Here is a 22,346-nt window from a genome sequence, read left to right as displayed (position 1 = left end):
ATGTTATAGCACCTTTTAAGCACGATATATCCTTTCACCCCCCTGCATTGGCAACCACAATGCAGCACCCAGGACCCATCACGCGGGACCCATCACCCGGGACCCATCACCCGGGACCCATCACCCGGGACCCATCACCCGGAACCCATCACCCAGGACCCATCACCTGGGACACAGGGCCCGGGATCCAGCACCCGGAACCATCACCTAGGACCCATCACCCGGGACCCATCACCCGGGACCCATCACCCGTGAACCATCACCCGTGAACCATCACCCAGGACCTAGAACCCATCACCCAGGATAAGATCTTCTCCTGACTCTTGAACTGAATTGTGACATAGACTCACGCCTCGGTCTTGTTGGACTGTCTCCTGCAGGGGACAGTGTTGCTCACGCACGTCCCGGTGGCGGGGTCCACGGCCTCCACGATGACGAAGGGCCGCTCCTCCAGAGTGGCCACGGTCAGGTGTCTGTAATCGGACACAGGCTGCAGGTACGAGCCGAACCGGGGCCACACGGGGTACCTCACCTGCAGGATGCCCACCTCGTATGTGCCCACCTGGGAAGAAGGACGGAGAGGACAGAGAGGTCAAAGGACAGAAAGGTCAAAGGACAGAAGGGTGAGAGGACAGAGAGGTCAGAGGACAGAAGGGTGAGAGGAGAGAAGGGTGAGAGGACAGAAGGGTGAGAGGACAGAAAGGTGAGAGGACAGAAGGGTGAGAGGACAGAAGGGTGACAGGACAGAAAGATGAGAGGACAGAAGGGTGAGAGGACAGAAAGGTGAGAGGACAGAAGGGTGAGAGGACAGAAGGGTGACAGGACAAAAGGGTGAGAGGACAGAAGGGTGAGAGGACAGAAGGGTGAGAGGACAGAAGGGTGAGAGGACAAAAGGGTGACAGGACAAAAGGGTGAGAGGACAGAAGGGTGAGAGGACAGAAGGGTGAGAGGACAGAAGGGTGACAGGACAAAAGGGTAAGAGGACAGAAGGGTGAGAGGACAGAAGGGTGAGAGGACAGTAAGGTCAAAGGACAAAAGGGTGAGAGGACAGAAAGGTGAGGGACAGAAAGGTGAGAGGACAGAAGGGTGAGAGGACAGAAGGGTGAGAGGACAGAAAGGTGAGAGGACAGAAAGGTGAGAGGAAAGAAGGGTGAGAGGACAGAAAGGTGAGAGGACAGAAGGGTGAGAGGACAGAAAGGTGAGAGGACAGAAGGGTGACAGGACAAAGGGTGACAGGACAAAAGGGTGAGAGGACAGAAAGATGAGAGGACAGAAGGGTGAGAGGACAGAAAGGTGAGAGGACAGAAGGGTGAGAGGACAGAAAGGTGAGAGGACAGAAGGGTGAGAGGACAGAAGGGTGACAGGACAAAAGGGTAAGAGGACAGAAGGGTGAGAGGACAGAAGGGTGAGAGGACAGAAAGGTCAAAGGACAAAAGGGTGAGAGGACAGAAAGGTGAGAGGACAGAAAGGTGAGAGGACAGAAAGGTGAGAGGACAGAAGGGTGAGAGGACAGAAAGGTGACAGGACAAAAGGGTGAGAGGACAGAAAGATGAGAGGACAGAAGGGTGAGAGGACAGAAAGGTGAGAGGACAGAAGGGTGAGAGGACAGAAAGGTGAGAGGACAGAAGGGTGAGAGGACAGAAGGGTGAGAGGACAGAAGGGTGAGAGGACAGAAGGGTGACAGGACAAAAGGGTAAGAGGACAGAAGGGTGAGAGGACAGAAGGGTGAGAGGACAGAAGGGTGAGAGGACAGAAGGGTGAGAGTATGAACGCACCCAATCGAGACTAAACTGGGCTCAAACCAAGACCGGGTTTTGGAAAGGAAATTACTTTTAAGGGTCGGTTTATTACAGTATAATATGTCTTTATATTTTGACGTTAAGTTTGGTTTAGTATGGTGGTTTAGTTGTTATTTGTAGTTTAAATAAACACTGGAAAACACGAAACTAGGACATAAAGATAAAGTTATAAAGAACTAAAATGACCAAGAAAGATATTTGACATGTTTAAAAAGAAGAAGAAATATATTCAAGTGGGAAGAAGCTTTCCTAAACTCTTTTTGTCTCTTCCTTCCATGATGCTATTCTACAACGTGCTACAAAAAAAAAAAACTTTGATGCATCAATTTGTATTTATTATTTGAAAAAATCGGTGCATTATCTTGTTTTGTTTTTGCAGAATTCCATCAGCGCTCAAACATAAATGTGGTGTTATGAGCAGAGTGAACATCCGCCGTCACACAAACGTTCACTTTCCACCTCATTTATTCCACCCACGACATCGAAACTCACTGTTCACCAACGCTTGACTTTTTATGGATCTGGTCATGACAATAATCAACCTGTGGAGCGCGAGCACGACGCCGCTCTTCCCTCCGCGCCCCAAAGACATCCGCCCGAGGACGTCGCAAAGCCGCATCGCTCCGCCATAAACGACAAATAAATCTTAACGACTCCGACGGCCGTAAAGCAGAACACCTCCTTTCCCTCACGTCGAGCCGGGAGCGTGGCGTGAATCAACAAGCAGACGGCGCATCACAGGGGGAAAACGCGCCGCTAATTTACATACGCATCTCCGGTCAAAGGCGCGGCGGCGTTTTCATCCGGTGGGAGTCGGCGAGATGGAAGAAACGGGCGCTCAAAGGGGATAAAGGTTTAATCAAGGGAGCGTCTGGCGGCCACTTATGCGAGGGCGCCGCGACCCGTTCAGATGCAGATTTGTGCTTGATTCAATATGTGGGATGCGAGCGGGCGCAGACGCCATCGCCGGGGCGACCGGGACGCGCGCCGCGTCGGGGGTTATCGCCGTTGTAATTAAATATCTTTCTCTCAAATCAAATTGATTTGCATGCGTGTTTGGATCATTTACGCTCAGTGTCGTTACGTGCTCGGGATCTCGAGTAGTTTCCCTTTTCCGTCCTCTAGGGGGCGCGCAAAGAAAGCGTGGTGCCCCAAAACCGGTCAGAGCGCTCTTGTCCCAGTCTAAAGGCAAATAAAGGATTTTGTAGCTGTAATTGCTGATAGAATCGCATTGGACGGTTTTCCTGACGCACATGAACTTTAAACAAGCTCATCTGCCATTAAGAACCAATCGAAGCATCTCCTGTCTGTTTAACGGTGTTCAGGCTTCACTCGTGTGCAGTTTGAGACCTGTCAATCACACCCTGACCACACGTCTATGGAAAGTTCTGTAGAAGCAGGTTTTCTTGGCTGAGCGGGCGATCTTGAAGGGCCTTTTCTGTGCTCAGAAGTTTGTCTCTTCATGGACACTTTGTGATGCTTTGAGATTCCATTGGAAAAGTGCATTACAAATAAAATGTATTATTATTAGGCCCGAGCGCCAAGGCGAGACGCCTATTAATCTCGTAAGGCCGTGCGAAGCTAACGCACTCCTTCACTCACGCACGCCCCGTGCATACTAATTAGTTGTAGGAAAATGGAACATTACCATTGTAAACGGGCGAAGCCCGTGCAAAAGTGTGCACTAAACGGGCACTTCGCGGTCGTCATCCCCATATAAAGCACTCATTTGCCCTAAGTAGCTCACGAATACATTCCCCATCTCTTGCATGTTCCGTGCATATAAGCTTGTAATGCAAAAATTTAACATTATTACTGTATAGAGGGCCAAAAACACAAAGTGGGCGGAGCCCACTCAAAATTAACGAAAGTACCCGTCACTGACCAGGGACCCACACCATGAGGTAGGAAAGCGCGAGCGCTTTCCGAAAATGTATAGTTTATGATATTTGAAAAATGGGAAACATTGTTTTCGCATCGGAATATTATTCTTTCTTTCTTCTCGGGACCAACCCCCCTATTTTTCCCCCAGTGAACATTGACGAAAAGTCACAAAAATTTGCACACCTCTAAAAATCGTGCCTCTCTACATTCTGGCTATTTCCCTTTTCTAAAATAAAAAAAATTGGCGCGTCAGCGCCCCCAAATGTACCAAAAATGCATTGAGATAGGAAATGACCCAAAAAAAATCGAATCGTAGAATCATGAAATTTGGCGCAGAGGTAGATGGTGACAAGAGAAGTAAAAAATATTATTACGGCAACGTCGTCCACCCAACCAAATGTCGGCCATATTGGTTCAAAAATGGCTAAGCTTGACTCGGGAGTTTTTCCAAACATCGTACTTTTACTAACTTCTCCCAGGGCGTTGGCTCTAAAAAGCTGAAATTTGGTGAAAATGGTACTGAGGAGTGGGACATCAAAAGTTATTCAAATTACATTGATACCTGTCACGGTCTCTGAGCGGCGAAGCCGCAAACTTTAGCTAGAATTTCAGAAATCTCCCAAATTTAACATTTCTGCCGTTTGCGCAGATAAAGTCCGAATTGTGTCAAATTACAATCAGTTGTTAAACTCTTTGCCCTAAACCTACTTGAAGTGAAATTAATTAATTTGGCACCACAGCGCCCCCTACAGATTTTATATGGAGGTTAAATGGTTAGTTTTGCGAAATTATCTGAAATTTGACACAAAACTCAATTTTGGCATACCCATCAAAAAAGTCAATGAGACCCATGTCATAATTGTTATGGCTTTGCTGTAGCGATGACCGAAACCTCCCATGTTATTCCAAAGGGGAAATTACCAGAACATGCTTACACTTTATACTTTACAACGTGAAATTTGGTGAGACTCATCTTCAGGTGTGGACCATCAAAAGTTATCCACATTTTTATTCAAAGAGTCACGGTGTCTGTGCGGCAAAGCCGCACATTTTGCCAAGAATTCAAAATAAAATTGCTATTTGATGGTAAAACAAAGGGGAGAAGATGTGACAGCGTCACAGATTCAGCAGTAGGCGTAATAAAAGGACAAGCGCCCCCTCCTCTTGCGGCAAGGCGGCGGTGTGGCGAGGGCCGATCATTGCAGCTTGCGGCTATATTTATTGTTTGTTTTTAAAGTCGCAAGTTCTGTTTTTAGCACTTTTACATCATGAAGGAGGTGATTTCTTTCTCTCCAGGTCTGTTTTACGATAACAAACTGAGAAATACAGGTTATTAACAGTGAACTAAAGTTTTAAAGTGGGTGAAAATGCTGGGTTTAGTTTGACTTCTGCCCGTGCGGCTTAGGCTGGCGCTCGTTTCGGGCTTTTTCCATCACAGCCACAGTGGCTTATTGCTCTTGGAAAATCCCATAACTCTGTTCTCTTGGATGAGTTTTCCTTGGGGTCACAGCCGCTCACTGCGCGGTACAAGTCTAACACCTGTGAAACTGTGTGCGGAGGACACATTTCCTCTTATTACATTTGCATATTGTACTTTTTCGGAAGGTTAAATCATACAAAGATGTTCAGCGTTATTATTCCGGCTCTTTCCTTCACCTGCCGCTGCCGGAACACGTCTCGCTGAGGCGGATCAGCAGAAGCGTTCTGAGCGGGGCGAAAATGTGTGAGGTTTTGGCGGAGCGTCCTGAAGTGAGGTGATTTTTATCCTCTGCCACATTTGAGCGGGTTCAGTGTCGCTGGGGCCAAGTCGAGCCCTTCGCCGAGGCTTTTGTGCATGTTCAGAGTTGATCCCGGACACAGGGTCAAACAGAGGTCCAGAAGTCAAACCTTCCCGCTGCGAGGCCTTCAGCTAAATTACATTACACGCTCTGACCTTTAACAGGAGCAGGTGTTTTCAGTAAAATGATGAATAAACATGGATTACTCCCTTTTGGATATGAAGCCGAACGACTTCCCTCAGCTCATTATTGTCATGGTTTTGTATCGTAAATGTTTGAATTAAAGTCGTGCTTTGTATTTTCGCTGCTACATTAGTCGTGGTCGGTTGTATTTCGGTTTAAATAATGAGCGTAACATGTATTCACGGTTTTACATCAGGAATTTAAAATAACGTTTGTGCAAATGCATCAACTAAAAGGAGCAAAACTTGAGCATTTAAATGAGCCGACTTAATTAACGGGACTTGTCGGTTCATTGTACATCACACGCTTTGATCTCGTTGTGTAAATGATTTTTTTGAAGTTAATACCGCACGTGTTTGATTATGTGTTACAGCTTTGCAAATAATCAATTCAGGCGGTGATTAAAGACGCTCAGCAGAACAAACGTCGGTGTGTGAACGACGTCTCGCGGCTTCAGAACGTTCTACGGCGACGGAACTAGTATTTCCGGTGTTCCGTGTGGACGAGCCGCGAAGAATGAAAGATAAAGGAATGAAAACATGACGAGTTTGTGTTTTCACGTCTGCGATTGTCAACAGCAGCGCGTCCTATTGATCGGCTGCTCGGGCAATCCAAACATTTGTCTTTGTCCTTGATGCTGGGACGGAGCCCAGAGCTCAGCGGTGCGAGTGCTCCGCCTCTTTGTAGGTCGGGATGTAAATCGATCTTTTCCAGTGCCAGCTCCAACCGCACAAAAGACGTCCCCGAGAAGGGCGCGGTTCAGTCCAGACACGGAAACAGACAAAAGAGACATCTGCGGACACGTCGCCGCGGCATCGTCCGAACACGCTCGGGAAACCGCTCGGAAAGGAGGTGTAATCGTGAGAGTAGCTGCCCGGACGTGACGCGATTCAGAACTGAAGCCAACGCTGGGAGGACGAAAGCATAAATACAGCTCAAAATCTGGCATTTTAAAAAGACAGATCACAATAATGAGGAAAACTAATTGACTCAATGTTTTGGCGTCTCTTTTTTATGACCAAACAAAATAAATAATCAAAGTATAATTGTTGAATGAAATGCAGTTTTCCATTTGCTGTCACACAAATGTTCACTTTTCACTTCTTTTCACGCAAGAAATGGTTCATAATTTACGGTTTATGGATCCGGACGGAACAATAATCAAGCTGTTTCGTGACAAAAAACACTCAAGGACTGAAAAAGTTAAATGTATTCAGACAAACTAAGTGTTAAGAGTAAGTGGACATCGCGTCAGATCATAGAGACTCAGTCCTCCAGGGGCGTGGCCTGCAGGGGCGTGGCCTGCAGGGGTGTGGCCTCCCGGGGCGACTGCGCCTTAGATGACCTTGTGACCCTGACACTGACCTGTGAAGGGGTTTGTAGTTTTCCTGCAGACGAAGGGGATGATGGGACTTTTATCCTTTTGCTGAATCGTTTCTGTTTCATTGTCGTGAGTTTGTGCGTTACAAAAATCACTTTAATTGAATTGAATTGAATTTGAAATGAATTAAAGTTTATGTAATTAGAAGGAAAAAAACATGAAATAATTAACTAAATGTGGTATTTTCAAAAGATAGACATTTCTGAAGAAGTAATGCAAGAAACACAAACGTTCACGTCATTTAATTGTCATAAAGCGTTTGTCACTCATGGATTAAAGAGAATAAACGAGCTTCATGTTGACGATATAAACATTGTGTTTATTGCACTTCAGACACGATTTTGTTTAGCGATGTTTGTTTCTTCTGTGGAAATGAATCTGTGCCATATTTAATGTTTTGTCCGATTACATCATCATAAACCGACTCCAGACTCAGGTCATATAATATTCTCCCAACTCTTTCGTCCTTTGTGTTTCTGCTACTCGAGTATTTGAAAGTACCTGTGTTCACGGTCCAACACGCGGCAGGACGTGAGCGTGTTGGACGGTGAAGCATCTGCATCCTGGACACGCAGCAGTTACAAATGTGTGTTTTGAAGCGCGGTGTCGGGAGGAGGAGCTGAACACTCGTCTCGTTCAGGGCGAAGTGTTGGTGCTTCAATCACAGCGGTAAACAAACCTCCTCCGCCTGAACGTCTCATCCTTAAACATTATCCAGAGTATTACAGTCTGAGGGTGTGTTCAGGCCCAACACGCCTGGACTTTATAATCACCACAAGCTCCTCTGCCTATGTCCCCACGCATTTGAGAGAATGTGTGTCTGAACACTGTCAACTGAACACTGTCTGTGAACTGAACACTGTCTGTAACCTGAACACTGTCAACTGAACACTGTCTGTGAACTGAACACTGTCAACTGAACACTGTCTGTGAACTGAACACTGTCTGTAACCTGAACACTGTCAACTGAACACTGTCTGTGAACTGAACACTGTCAACTGAACACTGTCTGTGAACCGAACACTGTCAACTGAACACTGTCTGTGAACTGAACACTGTCTGCAACCTGAACACTGTCAACTGAACACTGTCTGCAACCTGAACACTGTCTGCAACCTGAACACTGTCAACTGAACTGGGTCAACTGAACACTGTCAACTGAACACTGTCAACTGAACAGGGTCAACTGAACACTGTCAACTGAACACTGTCAACTGAACAGGGTCAACTGAACACTGTCAACTGAACACTGTCAACTGAACACTGTCTGTGAACTGAACACTGTGAACTGAACACTGTCTGTAACCTGAACACTGTCTGTGAACTGAACACTGTCAACTGAACACTGTCTGCAACCTGAACACTGTCTGCAACCTGAACACTGTCAACTGAACAGGGTCAACTGAACACTGTCAACTGAACACTGTCTGTGAATTGAACACTGTCAACTGAACACTGTCTGTGAACTGAACACTGTCTGTAACCTGAACACTGTCAACTGAACACTGTCAACTGAACACTGTCAACTGAACACTGTCTGTGAACTGAACACTGTGAACTGAACACTGTCTGTGAACTGAACACTGTCTGTAACCTGAACACTGTCAACTGAACACTGTCAACTGAACACTGTCAACTGACCACTGTCTGTGAACTGAACACTGTGAACTGAACACTGTCTGTGAACTGAACACTGTCAACTGAACACTGTCAACTGAACACTGTCTGTGAACCGAACACTGTCAACTGAACACTGTCTGTGAACTGAACACTGTCTGCAACCTGAACACTGTCAACTGAACACTGTCAACTGAACAGGGTCAACTGAACACTGTCAACTGAACACTGTCAACTGAACAGGGTCAACTGAACACTGTCAACTGAACACTGTCAACTGAACAGGGTCAACTGAACACTGTCAACTGAACACTGTCAACTGAACACTGTCTGTGAACTGAACACTGTGAACTGAACACTGTCTGTGAACTGAACACTGTCAACTGAACACTGTCAACTGAACACTGTCTGCAACCTGAACACTGTCTGCAACCTGAACACTGTCAACTGAACACTGTCAACTGAACAGGGTCAACTGAACACTGTCAACTGAACACTGTCTGCAACCTGAACACTGTCTGCAACCTGAACACTGTCAACTGAACACTGTCAACTGAACAGGGTCAACTGAACACTGTCAACTGAACACTGTCTGTGAATTGAACACTGTCAACTGAAACTGTCTGTGAACTGAACACTGTCAACTGAATACTGTCTGTGAACTGAACACTGTCAACTGAACACTGTCTGTAACATGAACACTCTCAATTGAACACTGTCTGTCAACTGAACACTGTCAACTGAACACTGTCTGTAACCTGAACACTGTCAACTGAACACTGTCTGTAACCTGAACACTGTCAACTGAACACTGTCAACTGAACACTGTCTGTAACCTGAACACTGTCAACTGAACACTGTCTGTAACCTGAACACTGTCAACTGAACACTGTCAAATGAACACTGTCTGTAACCTGACACTGTCAACTGAACACTGTCAACTGAACACTGTCTGTGAACTGAACATAATGCATGCAAGTTAGCGTCGGCCACCAAACATCACAATTTATTAAAAAAACATTTGTTCAGGCAACTGACAACCACTCGTCATTAACACCAGAGTGACGTTAGAAAACAAGTGTTGGGTTTAGTTTATTGACGTATCAAATGACGAACTACAACAAGTTCTCTTTGACCAAGCGTAACAAATCGTACGTTAATAAGAGAACGAGAAAGGCGAAGAGGCGTAGAATGAGTGTTGTACCTTGTCCCACTGGCGCTCGCGGTCCAGCGTGATGATGATCATGGCGGGGTTCACCAGGTAACCATTGGAATTAAAGGAGAAGTCGTTGTGTTCCCACGTCACGTTCAGCATGTGTCTGCAGATACAAAACAAACCTTCAGTTCAAAGTGGAAGAATGATGTAATCTTCTGGCTTTCAAGATCTTAAAAAAGTGTCTACGTTTGGAAAACACACTTTAATAACTACAGCATATCTCCAGTTAGGTATTAGAGCCGCCTCTGCTGTCAGCAATGGAAAGGAGCAATGAAAAAAGAAATAAATGGAACCCTTAGGCAACGTGAATAGCACCAACGCTTTTGCCGTAAACACAGTTTGACCTCAGAACTCAGGTGATGGTTTTTGGACTTAAAAACTGCACAGGAGAAGCTCAAGCAACACAGAATATGAGATTATGGACGACTCATTGTATCTCTTTAGCCATAAAAAACATTTCAATCCGACGCTGACCAAACCGCTCAGAAGCTCTCAACAGTCAGTGTTAAGGGGGTAAAGAGTACTCGTTTGCCCAGGGAAAGTACGATAAGTAAATGTGTCAAACAGAACCTCCTGGTCTGTACCCGCTGCCCGCTGACCTCTGCCTGCTGACCGCTGACCTCTGCCCGCTGACCGCTTCTGTCGTCTCCAAACAATTAACTCGCTCAAACATCAGCACGTTTCAGTCTCGGCGAAACAGAACCAGAGGAAATGGAGAGTATCTAGGACAAGTTTGGGGAGAATTTTAAACAGGCGTCTCTCGCTGGACGCACGTCTCTGCTCAGTATTCAGCGCCGGCCTTCAACGCCGCGCATTCAATTCACGGAGACGTTTCTGACTGTCCCAGATTGGTTCCAGCGTCGCCCGCCTCCGAGTCACGACGTTTACCCGAGCGGCCTAATCCAAACTACAGTCGAGGCGTCGTGGCTGGAATCTCGCTGAACATGTGACCATATGTGCATTTCACACCGGATCACGCTGAGGCATCCGAGCGCAGAACCAGATGGGAACATTAGACGTGTATCTCGACACGTGTGCTTTCATTAGACTCCAAGATGCAGCGCTTGATCTTTGAAAACGTGAAAAACATTCCTCTTTGAAATGGCTTATGGTCAGACTAGTTAGGAACAGAAATATAAAGCTACAGTTTCAGCTCCGCTGCCCTAGGAGCAACTATGCGGGAAGTATGGCAGCTTGAGCACTATCCTCTGATAAACACTACTTATTCCATCAAACTATATTTAATTTCCCTCGCAGCCTGTTCATTGCCTTTTCTTCTTCTTCTCCCACTTCCCGTTGGGTGTGGAACAGACACATCGATGACCTGTGGACCCAGATGATCTTCTCCTGGAGAAACGGTCTCTACTCCGGATGAAAGGTTCTTTATCTGCCTCGCACAGTCCCTTTAAAGTAAAACCAAAAGCAATTATTTCTGCAGAGTTTGAGTGTGAATGCTAAAGTACTAGACGTCCCTGAACGCCTCTCAGCCCTCGGCCTTTCATTCGCATTGATTGGGTTCTTTAATCAGCATTTACACTAGAACGAGAGTGATCCGACCAGTTTTCAGGGCCTCGAGTCTGATGGTAAGGCAGGGCTCTCTGCAGGTGTGACTCAGGGTGTTGTGGGTAAACCGTTTCCATGTGAGGTGCAAAACTGGACCCGCGGAGCCGCTTTCTCGCGTCCCCGGCTGAGGTGAGGGCAAGATGGCCGCCGCGTGTGTGAAAAAGCCATTAATCTGCGCTAATCCCATTAACAGGTGAACGACGGCGACGGAGCGAGAGGACGAGACGTGCGTTTGATCCGATGAAACCAAACGGAGATGAGCGGCGCTTTGTTCTGCGCAGATGACCTTCCATTCAGCGGGAGAGCAAAGACTTGTGGGTAAAAGAGGCTCGTACAGTATCAAAGCTAGAGTTTGGATCGTATCAGAACAGACAAAGGACACAAGTCCGGCCCGCGGCTCGGAAACGCTTCCATCAAAAAGGCAATCTCCAAAATCTGATCTGAGTTTCTTTTAAAGCCAAATGACCATTTCTGTTCCAACTTTATTCAAGCTCCAGATCCTGCAAACACACAAACTGTGATCGCTCAAAAAGGTTTATGAATGTGACTGAACTGGCGGCAAACATGGCCAAGGCGCTCTGAATCCAGCTGCGACTTTCTTTTTAAATGTGCTGATGCTTGAATAATGAACACTTTAAACCATGTTATAATGTTCTTCCTTCATTTAAACAGACCTGGAGTTTTTGAGGTTCGTTCACGTTTGTTTAATTAATCTCTGAGCCTCAGAAAACTCTCATTTTAACACAGCGAGTCCAAGGTCGGTGCTGTTTTTAAGCATTTCTAACATTTCAAACAGTGTTCATTACAGGGCTGCGACTAACGATTATTTCAATAATCGATTAGTCTGTCGATTATTGCATGAAATAAACAGTAAAAAGTGAATAAGTGCCTGTACAATTTACACACAAAAAATATAAATTAACTTGCTTTATGCTTTATTTCTAACGGGAGTGTTCTAACAGTTAGATCACATGATTTAGCAGTTCCAGCTCCTTTCACCGTTGCAAAGACTGAGCCACAAATATAACCACAAAGAGCATAAATATCACTTTATACCCTTTACAGACGATTAAACGGGTCTTTCTCTTCTTTTTGATATATTTTCTTTAGTTGTAACTATGGACAGTTACACGTTCATGCTGTAACTCTCACACACACTTCAAAGTAACAGGATTCACATTTGGGAAGAACCATGTAGATCTGGAGCAAATGCGGCGGTTCACGATCCTGTGATCTTCTCTGCAGGTGCCCAGATGGTTTTAAAGGGGAGGGCAGATGGGTCGGGCTGGTCTTAAAGGGAGGGGGCAGATGGGTCGGGCTGGTCTTAAAGGGAGGGGGCAGATGGGCTCATGAATAAACAGTCTATAATGATCTGGAGCAGCTCTGCTTTGAAGTTAGGCTGAATCAGCATCTTGTTCATACTAAACAGTTTGTGTTGCATCTGAAGGGTTCATAGTGATTGAACAGGATAATATAGGTCTAAGGCAGTCATTGTGTCACATTGTGACATTTTTGATGAATAAAATACCAGCCCGCCCCCGACGGTCCCTCATCTGCCTGAAGAGTGGGTCCAGCTCGCCCCCGACGGTCCCTCATCTGCCTGAAGAGTGGGTCCAGCTCGCCTCCGACGGTCCCTCATCTGCCTGAAGAGTGGGTCCAGCTCGCCTCCGACGGTCCCTCATCTGCCTGAAGAGTGGGTCCAGCTCGCCCCCGACGGTCCCTCATCTGCCTGAAGAGTGGGTCCAGCTCGCCTCCGACGGTCCCTCATCTGCCTGAAGAGTGGGTCCAGCTCGCCTCCGACGGTCCCTCATCTGCCTGAAGAGTGGGTCCAGCTCGCCTCCGACGGTCCCTCATCTGCCTGAAGAGTGGGTCCAGTTCGCCTCAGTCGGTCCCTCATCTGCCTGAAGAGTGGGTCCAGCTCGCCTCAGACTGTCCCTCTTCTGCCTGAAGAGTGGGTCCAGCTCGCCTCAGACGGTCCCTCATCTGCCTGAAGAGTGGGTCCAGTTCGCCTCAGTCGGTCCCTCATCTGCCTGAAGAGTGGGTCCAGCTCCAGTCTCCTCGTGTCCGTCTGTCCGTCTGTGAGAGTCGGATCTCTCCTTCACTGGAACTCCTCCAGGTTTCTACGCTTTTTTCCCAAAGAGGTTTTTTTTGTAGTTTTTCCTGGCCGAGAAGGAGAGTCTAAGGACAGAGGACCCTGGGACATCGTCCCTCGCCACCACAGACATTGTCTGACTCACTCGCCACCACAGACACTGTTGATTAATTTCTCCCTGTGGCCCTCAGAGGCAACTGTTGTTGTGATTTTGGGCCTTACAAATATAAATTGATTTGATTTGATTTGAATACAAAACCCTCTTTTTCCAACAACCTTCATGAAAGTCTGTTCACTGTTTTTTCAAATGTTCTCAAACGGAGCAGCTCTAAAACTGAAGTTCTCATAAGCCATGTTTCCATCAGTTTCGCTTTAGAGCGGATCAGTTCAAAAGTGTCTCCACATCGGCCCCTTTAAGCGATCTAAGCAGAATCTGGGCGGTACGACCTGCCAAAGCTCCTCCTCTCATCTGCTCCAGCTGAGCATGGAAACACATGAAGCTAACAGACGAGCGCCAAGACCCCTAACCCTATAGAATGTCTATAATATGTATGTATAATGCCTCTAATATGTCTCTAAGATGTCTGTATAATGTCTATATGAAGTCTATAATATGTCTATTATGTCTGTATAAAGTCTATAATATGTCTATAATATGTCTATATAAAGTCTATAATATGTCTATTATGTCTATATAAAGTCTATAATATGTCTATAATATGTCTATTATGTCTATATAAAGTCTATAATATGTCTATAATATGTCTAAATAAAGTCTATAATATGTCTATTATGTCTATATAAAGTCTATAATATGTCTATTATGTCTATATAAAGTCTATAATATGTCTATATAAAGTCTATAATATGTCTATTATGTCTATATAAAGTCTATAATATGTCTATAATATGTCTATATAAAGTCTATAATATGTCTATTATGTCTGTATAAAGTCTATAATATGTCTATAATATGTCTAAATAAAGTCTATAATATGTCTATTATGTCTATATAAAGTCTATAATATGTCTATAATATGGCTCGGTGTAATCCCTCATTCTTTTTTAACAAAAATAGCTTCCTTGGTTTGAAAGAGGAGTCAAGGAAGCTATTTTTGTTAAAAAAAAGAAAGACCTTCTTTAAACAGAAATGGAGGGCTTAGGTTTAATCTTCCTGTTATCTATAATGGGTTACTGAACCCCTGGAAAGGTAAAGGACCAGGGCATTCAAATGCTAATCAGGTACTCAGGGTGGTTGAGCCAGGGTCTCACTAAGACAAAGAGGTTTTAACAGCCCATTAAGATTCTGAATAGGCTAGCTCGGTAGATACAAGGGGGGAGTTTCTGTTGAAACCAACAACTCTTTCTACTTCAGGAAGGCTCCTCCCAATGGGCGGGTCTTACCACAGAACAGTATTAATATCGGAGTTCTCGACCTAAATTCTGTTATTGACAATGACTCTTGGATGAGAGTCGAAACGTCTACTTTTTCAAACTGAGTCCAGATGACTACAACTGAAGCTTTTTCTACTCTATAATATGTCTATATAAAGTCTATAATATGTCTATTATGTCTATATAAAGTCTATAATATGTCTATAATATGTCTAAATAAAGTCTATAATATGTCTATTATGTCTATATAAAGTCTATAATATGTCTATTATGTCTATATAAAGTCTATAATATGTCTATATAAAGTCTATAATATGTCTATTATGTCTATATAAAGTCTATAATATGTCTATAATATGTCTATATAAAGTCTATAATATGTCTATTATGTCTGTATAAAGTCTATAATATGTCTATAATATGTCTAAATAAAGTCTATAATATGTCTATTATGTCTATATAAAGTCTATAATATGTCTATATAAAGTCTATATAAAGTCTATAATATGCCTATAGTGGAGGAGCTACGTGTGTGTTTGGACATCCTGGGAGGAGTTCAGAGCGGCCACAGACGGTTTGGATGAAGACACGGACACGGTGACGTCATACATTCGACTCTGTGAGGACTGCATTATACCGTCACACACCAAAAGTCACCTTCAACAATGACAAACCCTGGTTCACACCCAAACTGAGGCAGTTGAGACATCAAAAGGAGGCAGCGCACAGGGCCGGTGACAGAGGGCGCTACAAAGAGGCAAAGTACGGGTTTAGCAGGGAGGTGTCGAGAGCTAGAGCCCAGTACACCACGCGTCTGGAGCAGCAGTTCTCGAAAAACAACCCCGCCTCTGTGTGGAGTGGCCCCGCCTCTGTGTGGAGTGGGCTCCGGCTACTCACAAACTACAAGCCCAGGGCCCCCCCTTCTGTAGATGACAGAAAACTGGCCCAACAACTAAATACTTTCTACTGCAGATTTGACAGCCCCTCCCCCACTGTGGCCACCTCTGCCAACACAACCCAGGTACCCCCCACCTCCCCCACCCCTCTCACAGTTCAGGAACAGGATGTAAACAGACTATTTAGCAAATCCAACCCTCGAAAAGCTGCTGGACCAGACGGTGTCACCACGGCCACCTTAAGACACTGTGCAGGCGAGCTGGCCCCTGTCTTAACTGGCATTTTTAACACCTCCCTGGAGTCATGCCATGTCCCAGCTTCAAGTCGTCCATCATTGTCCCTGTCCCCAAGAAGCCCCTGATCACTGGACTTAATGACTACAGATTTGTGGCACTGACGTCTGTAGTCATGAAGTCATTTGAGCGCCTGGTCCTCCCCCACCTCAGATGTCTCAGACACTGGGACTATCAATCAATCAGCACAGGAACTCCACAGGGCTGTGTACTTTCTCTCCTGCTCTTCTCCCTGTACACAAACTGCTGCACCTCCAGCCATGACTCCGTAAAACGAATCAAGTTTGTGGACGACACCACCCTCATCGGGCTCATCTCAGACGGGGATGAGTCTGTCTACAGGAGAGGGGTGGAGCGGCTGGTGTCTTGGTGCAACCTGGAGTTCAACGCCCAGAAGACAGTGGAGATGATTGTGGACTTCAGGAAAGGACTTCATTGAAGTGGCAATAAACCATATTCTGATTCTCATTCTGATATAATGTCTATAATATGTCTATAATACGTCTCTAATATGTCTATATAAAGTCTATAAAATGTTCATATAATGTCTATTATGTCATGCTTCCTGCTTCCGAAGAGTGCACACGCTTTTTTGCTCGCTCCGCTTGCTATCGCTGCTTTCCTTATTTATTTTTCTTTTTAATCAGTTTTTGTCTTCCAAACATTTTTGCTTTAGACTTTTTCAAGTAAACCAAGGATTTTAAGAACATTTTTCCAGTTTTAACGACATATCTGACGCCAGCGACATGTCCGGGAGAAGAAGTGAGAAAGACTGTGAACGCTGTCGGAAATATCAACAAGAAATTAATGAGCTGAAAACACGGATATTTGTTTTGGAATCTGAAAAAGTTCTTCACGATACCATTCCTGTGTCAACCGACGGTAAGAAGAGCACACTTTTTACAAGAAAAACTGCTACTTTCAACCTAAACCGCAGTGACTCTGTGTCGTTTCCAAAACTGTCTAAAAACCAGAAAGACCAGGCTGTTTCTTGGAACAAACTTGGAGCAAAGCCTAAACGATACAAAGATAACGTGAAGTCACCTAAAATACAGCTCACCAACAGATTTTTACCACTTTCAGAGATGGAATTAAATGAAAAAAGGAAAGATGACGTGGCCAAAATACAGCGAGGAGGATCTGCCAAGGTCACGCAGATTGTTTTAGTTGGGGACGGCGCGATAAGTCACATGACGCATGAAAAGATAAACACACATTCTTTTCCAAGCGCCACTGTTTCTGAGATAACGTCACTCCTTCCAAATATTATGGCTAAGCATGGAGGAGCTAAACAGCTGATTGTGCACGTGGGTGCAGTGGATATGCGGCGGGAACAGACTGAAGTTTTGAAAAAAGACTTCTTGAAGTTATTCGACGTGCTTGATAAAATGGAAATCAAAACTTTCATAAGTGGACCTCTTCCAAACATCGACAGGAGGATAAACAAGTTTAGCCGGCTTCTTCAGCTGAACACATGGCTGTCCAAAGAGTGCTCCCCGAGAGGACTACACTACATTGAGAACTTCTATCTATTCTGGAAACGAGAGGACCTGTTTAAGAGAAATGGCCCCCACCTATGCAGAGGTGGAGTGAGGGTGCTGACAGAGAACCTGCTCCACGCTCTGAGGCATTGGACTGGGTCTGGACAGGGTCCTGAGCAGATAGTTAGAGAAGAGAGGAATGAGAGAAGAATTCCTGCTCCCTCAGCCAGAGACCGAGCCAATGTTTCAACATCAAAAGCACCACAACCTCAGCCTCCACCAAAGGATTCATCAGCAGCTGCTCCACCACCACCACCAGCAAAGGATTCAGCTCCAGCTGCTCCACATTCACCTCCACCGCCTCCAGCAAAGGAACAATCTTCAACAACATCCCTGTCATCGCCCCTGCCTTCACACCAGCCCTGGGTTCCCCCTGCAACATCTACTCCCACTAAAGATTCATCATTCTCCTTCTCATCTCCACTCTCACCCATGGGCCTTCCCAGCCATTTTGAAAGTCTGATCAAATCAGGCATTAAGATGGCTCCACTCACGCCCAATATAGCAAGGGCTATGCCGACTACACCAACAAAAGCCCCACCACCCATCCCCCCTCGCCTCTCACCTGGTCCCAAACTCTCCTTGGCTACAAAAGCCCCACCACCCATCCAACCTCGCATTTTACCTGGTATCTCCCATAGCTAGGATGCACTGGGTCTCAGCGTTGCCGGGACTTATTGTCACATTAAAAATCAAACCAACCCGGGGCCCTATGTAAAAAGAGCCCCCCCTAGTGCTATTTCTGTAGTCACATCATCACACAGATGGAAAAACAAAATGCGAGTCAGGCCCAATCTGAGAAATGTGATTCATATTCCCTGTGAAAAGATAAAGCCCAGTCCCACTGAAACTAGTCTGAAACTTGCTGTGCTAAATGTCAGATCCTTATGTAACAAATCTCTCTTAATTCATAATTGTATTTCTTCTTATAATCTTGATTTTATGTTTTTAACTGAAACATGGCTTGACAAAAACACAGGAAATGCTCCACCCAACTTTAAGTTTGAATCTGAAACACGAGAAAACAAAAAAGGGGGTGGAGTCTGTGCTGTCTTTAGAGTTGAAATAATTACCCGCAGGTTGTCTTTTGGGGTGTTTTCATCATTTGAGTATGTATCCTTTAAAATGGAGCTAAAACGGTCTCCATCCATTCTCTTCATTGTTTTATACAAGCCTCCCCAGCACTGCCAAAGTTTTATTGATGATTTTACTGAGATGCTTTCAGTCATATGCACAGACTTTGATGGTTTGGTCATTACAGGTGATTTCAACGTGCATGTTGATAATATTTGTGACAGAAACGCTAAAGAGCTTGATGCTGTCCTTGAAACCTTCAGTCTTACTCAGCATGTGAGAGGCCCCACCCACAGCAAAGGACACACTCTAGATCTCATAATTACAAAGGGGGTAAATATTTCAAATGTTAATGTGATCGATGTTGCTCTGTCTGATCATTTCTGTGTCTTCTTTGACCTGTCTGTTTCTCCCCAACCTCCGGTTGGTCCTGCAGTTGTTCAGAGGAGACACATAAGTGATGGCACAGGTGCACTGGTTATGGAAATGATAAACTTTGAAAATGTCTCATGTTCTAATGTAAATGATTTGTTGAACTCTGTTACATCTAGTGTTTTGAATGTTCTGGACACCATCGCCCCTATAAAGGCTAAAATGGTTAAAAATAAGCAGAAGGCGCCGTGGAGAAATAATGATTCGGTCAGGGCACAGAAAAGGGAGTGCCGCAGGGCCGAACGGAAATGGCGCAAGTCAAAGCTCCAGGTTCAAAAAGAGATTTACAAAGAAAAGCTGAACATGTACAACCTAATCTTATGTAGAACTAGGGAAAGATATTTTTCTGAAATAATTGGAAGCTGCAGTAACAACTCGCGTGTCCTGTTTGCCACAGTAAACAGATTAACAAACCCTCCAGCTCAGCTGCCGTTAGAACTCATTTCCACATCCAAGTGTAATGAGTTTGCATTATTCTTTAATGACAAAGTTCAGGGCATTAAAAATGCTATAAATCCCACAATGCAAAAAATTACCCTAAAACCACCAAGACACTTAGAGCTAACTCACTTTGCACCAGTAACTGACAAAACTGTCCATGAGATCATCACCAGTCTGAGTTCATCTACATGCTGCCTTGATGTGTTACCCACCAGATTTCTAAAGTCTGTGCTGAACAGTTTGTTAGCACCATTCACTCACATAGTTAACATGTCGCTTCAATCTGGAACATTCCCAATGTCTTTGAAAACTGCGGTCATAAAGCCTCTCCTAAAGAAGAGCAGTCTTGATGCCGCAGTACTGAGTCATTACCGGCCCATCTCTAATCTGCCATTTTGGGGCAAAGTCCTTGAAAAGGTTGTTTACCAACAGCTCACAGATTTCCTCTTAATAAACAACTCATTTGATGTTTTTCAGTCAGGTTTTAGACCTCATCACAGCACTGAGACTGCTCTTGTCAAGGTGACAAATGACATCCGCCTGAACACTGACACGGGCAAAGCCTCAGTCTTAATTCTGTTAGATCTGAGTGCTGCTTTTGACACTGTCGATCATGGGATCCTCTTACAGAGACTAGAGGACTGGGTGGGCATCACTGGCACTGCCCTAAACTGGTTAAGGTCCTATCTGGAAGACAGGAAGTACTTTGTTGAAATTGGTAGCTGTGTCTCAGACCACATGACCCTGACCTGTGGAGTGCCCCAAGGGTCAGTCCTGGGTCCCCTTCTGTTCAACCTCTACATGCTGCCGTTAGGTCAGTTGATACGCAGTGAAAATGTGTCCTATCACAATTATGCAGACGACACTCAGATCTATGTTTCACTATCGGCAGGTGACTATGGACCAGTAGATTCACTCTGTCACTGGATCCAACAGATCAGTTTGTGGATGCAAAACAACTTTCTCCAGCTGAACTCAGACAAGACTGAAATAATCGTTTTTGGCCCACAGAAACAAAGAGAAAGTGTTAGCGGTCACCTCCAGAGTCTCGCTCTAAAACCTACAAACCAAATTAGAAATCTGGGGGTAATAATGGACTCAGACTTGAACTTTAATAGCCACGTCAAATCAATAACATCAGCAGCTTTTTACCATCTAAAAAACATTGCCAAAATCAAAAATATAGTGTCAAAACCAGATTTAGAGAGACTTATCCATGCGTTTGTCTCCAGTAGATTAGACTACTGTAACGGCCTGCTCACTGGTCTCTCCAAACGAGTTGTAAAACAGCTGCAGTACATCCAGAACGCTGCTGCTCGGGTCCTGACTAGAACCAGGAAGTATGATCACATTAGTCCTGTTCTCAGGTCTCTGCACTGGCTCCCTGTGGCTCAGAGAATAGACTTTAAAACAGCTCTGCTTGTGTACAAGTCTCTCCATGGCCTAGCACCAAAGTACATCTTGGATATGTTAGTGCCATATGAACCATCTCGGACTCTGAGGACCTCAGGGACCGGCCTCCTGCTGGTGCCCAGAGTCAGGACAAAACATACGGAATCTGCATTTCAGTTTTATGCAGCTAAAATCTGGAACAGTCTTCCTGAAGATGTGAGACAGGCTTCAACTCTGACAATGTTCAAATCTAAGCTAAAAACAGTTTTGTTTAGCTGCGCATATGACTGAAAGGATTTTTTCTTTGCACTCTTCTCTTTTGTTTGTGATTTTATTAGTTTAGAAAATCAGTTGGATTGATAATTTTTAATTTAGTTAATTTTATTGTATTTCTGTTTCTGTAATTTCTTTGTGATTTGAATGCATTTTTCCTGCTGTGAAGCACTTTGAATTGCCTTGTGTATGAAATGTGCTCTACAAATAAACTTGCCTTGCCTTGCCTTATATAATGTCTATAATATGTCTGTATATAATGTAATCTAGGGTCTTTCTTTCTTCCCTCCTTCAGCCTACAGAGGTCACAGCTCTTCTCTCCCTCCTTCTCTCGGGTCATCTGGGGTCTTTCTTTTTTCCCTCCTTCAGCCTACAGAGGTCACAGCTCTTCTTTCCCTCCTTCTCTCACTCCTCACATCGTTGCGATTCTTGTCACATTCTTGTCAAATCCCGGATTGACTTTTCCAACTCTCATCTTTTCTCTCCCCAACAAATCCCTCCAGAACCTGCAGCTCCTTCAGAACTCTGCAGACTGCATTATTTCTCCTTCTTATCTTCAAAGTCAGTCCCAGAAGAAGACCTCTGCACCTATGTTCCTCTTGACCCCTTCAACACAACCACACACTCCGGCCTAAAGTCAGATTGTAACATACACTTCAGTCAAAATTAATACTTTAGTCAATATTAATACCCAGGATTTTTATCACATTTATTGTACTTTCTTAAAACAATTGAAAAGCTGTTTAGTAGAACATGTCACATGTCCTTGTAACATCAGGTCCTCACGCTGTGATACTTTAAAGACTTTTATAGTCAGAGCCTTGATGTGTTTCTGTCGTCTTACTCAGACTCTTAAATCTGGAGGAGGCGTATAAACACTTCCTCTCACGGTTCTGAAGGAGACGACGTGACACTTCTGAGGAAAGAGCAGCCAAGACATGTCACGGTGCAGCACTAAAACTCAGGTCTGACATCGAAACAACGTGCAGCTCATATATGCGGAGTGGCTCAAGATGCACAGAAAACTGTAGAAATGTGGTTTTGGTTCATCAGGTGGAGATGTTCTGCTGTAGGCCTGACCTGGGGGAGATGTTC

At 44.8% G+C, this 22,346-nt stretch overlaps 1 protein-coding gene across 1 annotated transcript in view; it reads right to left on the bottom strand.

Moving 5' to 3' along the window:
* grin2ca (glutamate receptor, ionotropic, N-methyl D-aspartate 2Ca) overlaps positions 1 to 22,346 on the bottom strand; it is a 113,940-nt gene that overhangs the window by 33,131 nt on the left and 58,463 nt on the right. The window contains exons 5-6 of the mRNA XM_072442654.1: positions 9,847 to 9,961; positions 351 to 562 (exon numbers count right to left, since the gene is read on the bottom strand). Of these exons, the coding sequence (XP_072298755.1) occupies positions 351 to 562; positions 9,847 to 9,961 (327 nt within the window). The remainder of the gene's footprint in view (positions 1 to 350; positions 563 to 9,846; positions 9,962 to 22,346) is intronic.

Source organism: Eucyclogobius newberryi, unplaced genomic scaffold (assembly GCF_026437365.1).
Source record: "Eucyclogobius newberryi isolate DKJ021-1_F unplaced genomic scaffold, fEucNew1.0.hap1 SCAF_13, whole genome shotgun sequence".
Classification (NCBI taxonomy): Eukaryota; Metazoa; Chordata; class Actinopteri; order Gobiiformes; family Gobiidae; genus Eucyclogobius; species Eucyclogobius newberryi.
The sequence above is the reverse complement of the archived record's forward strand: the minus strand, read 5'-3'. Positions and strand labels throughout refer to the sequence as shown.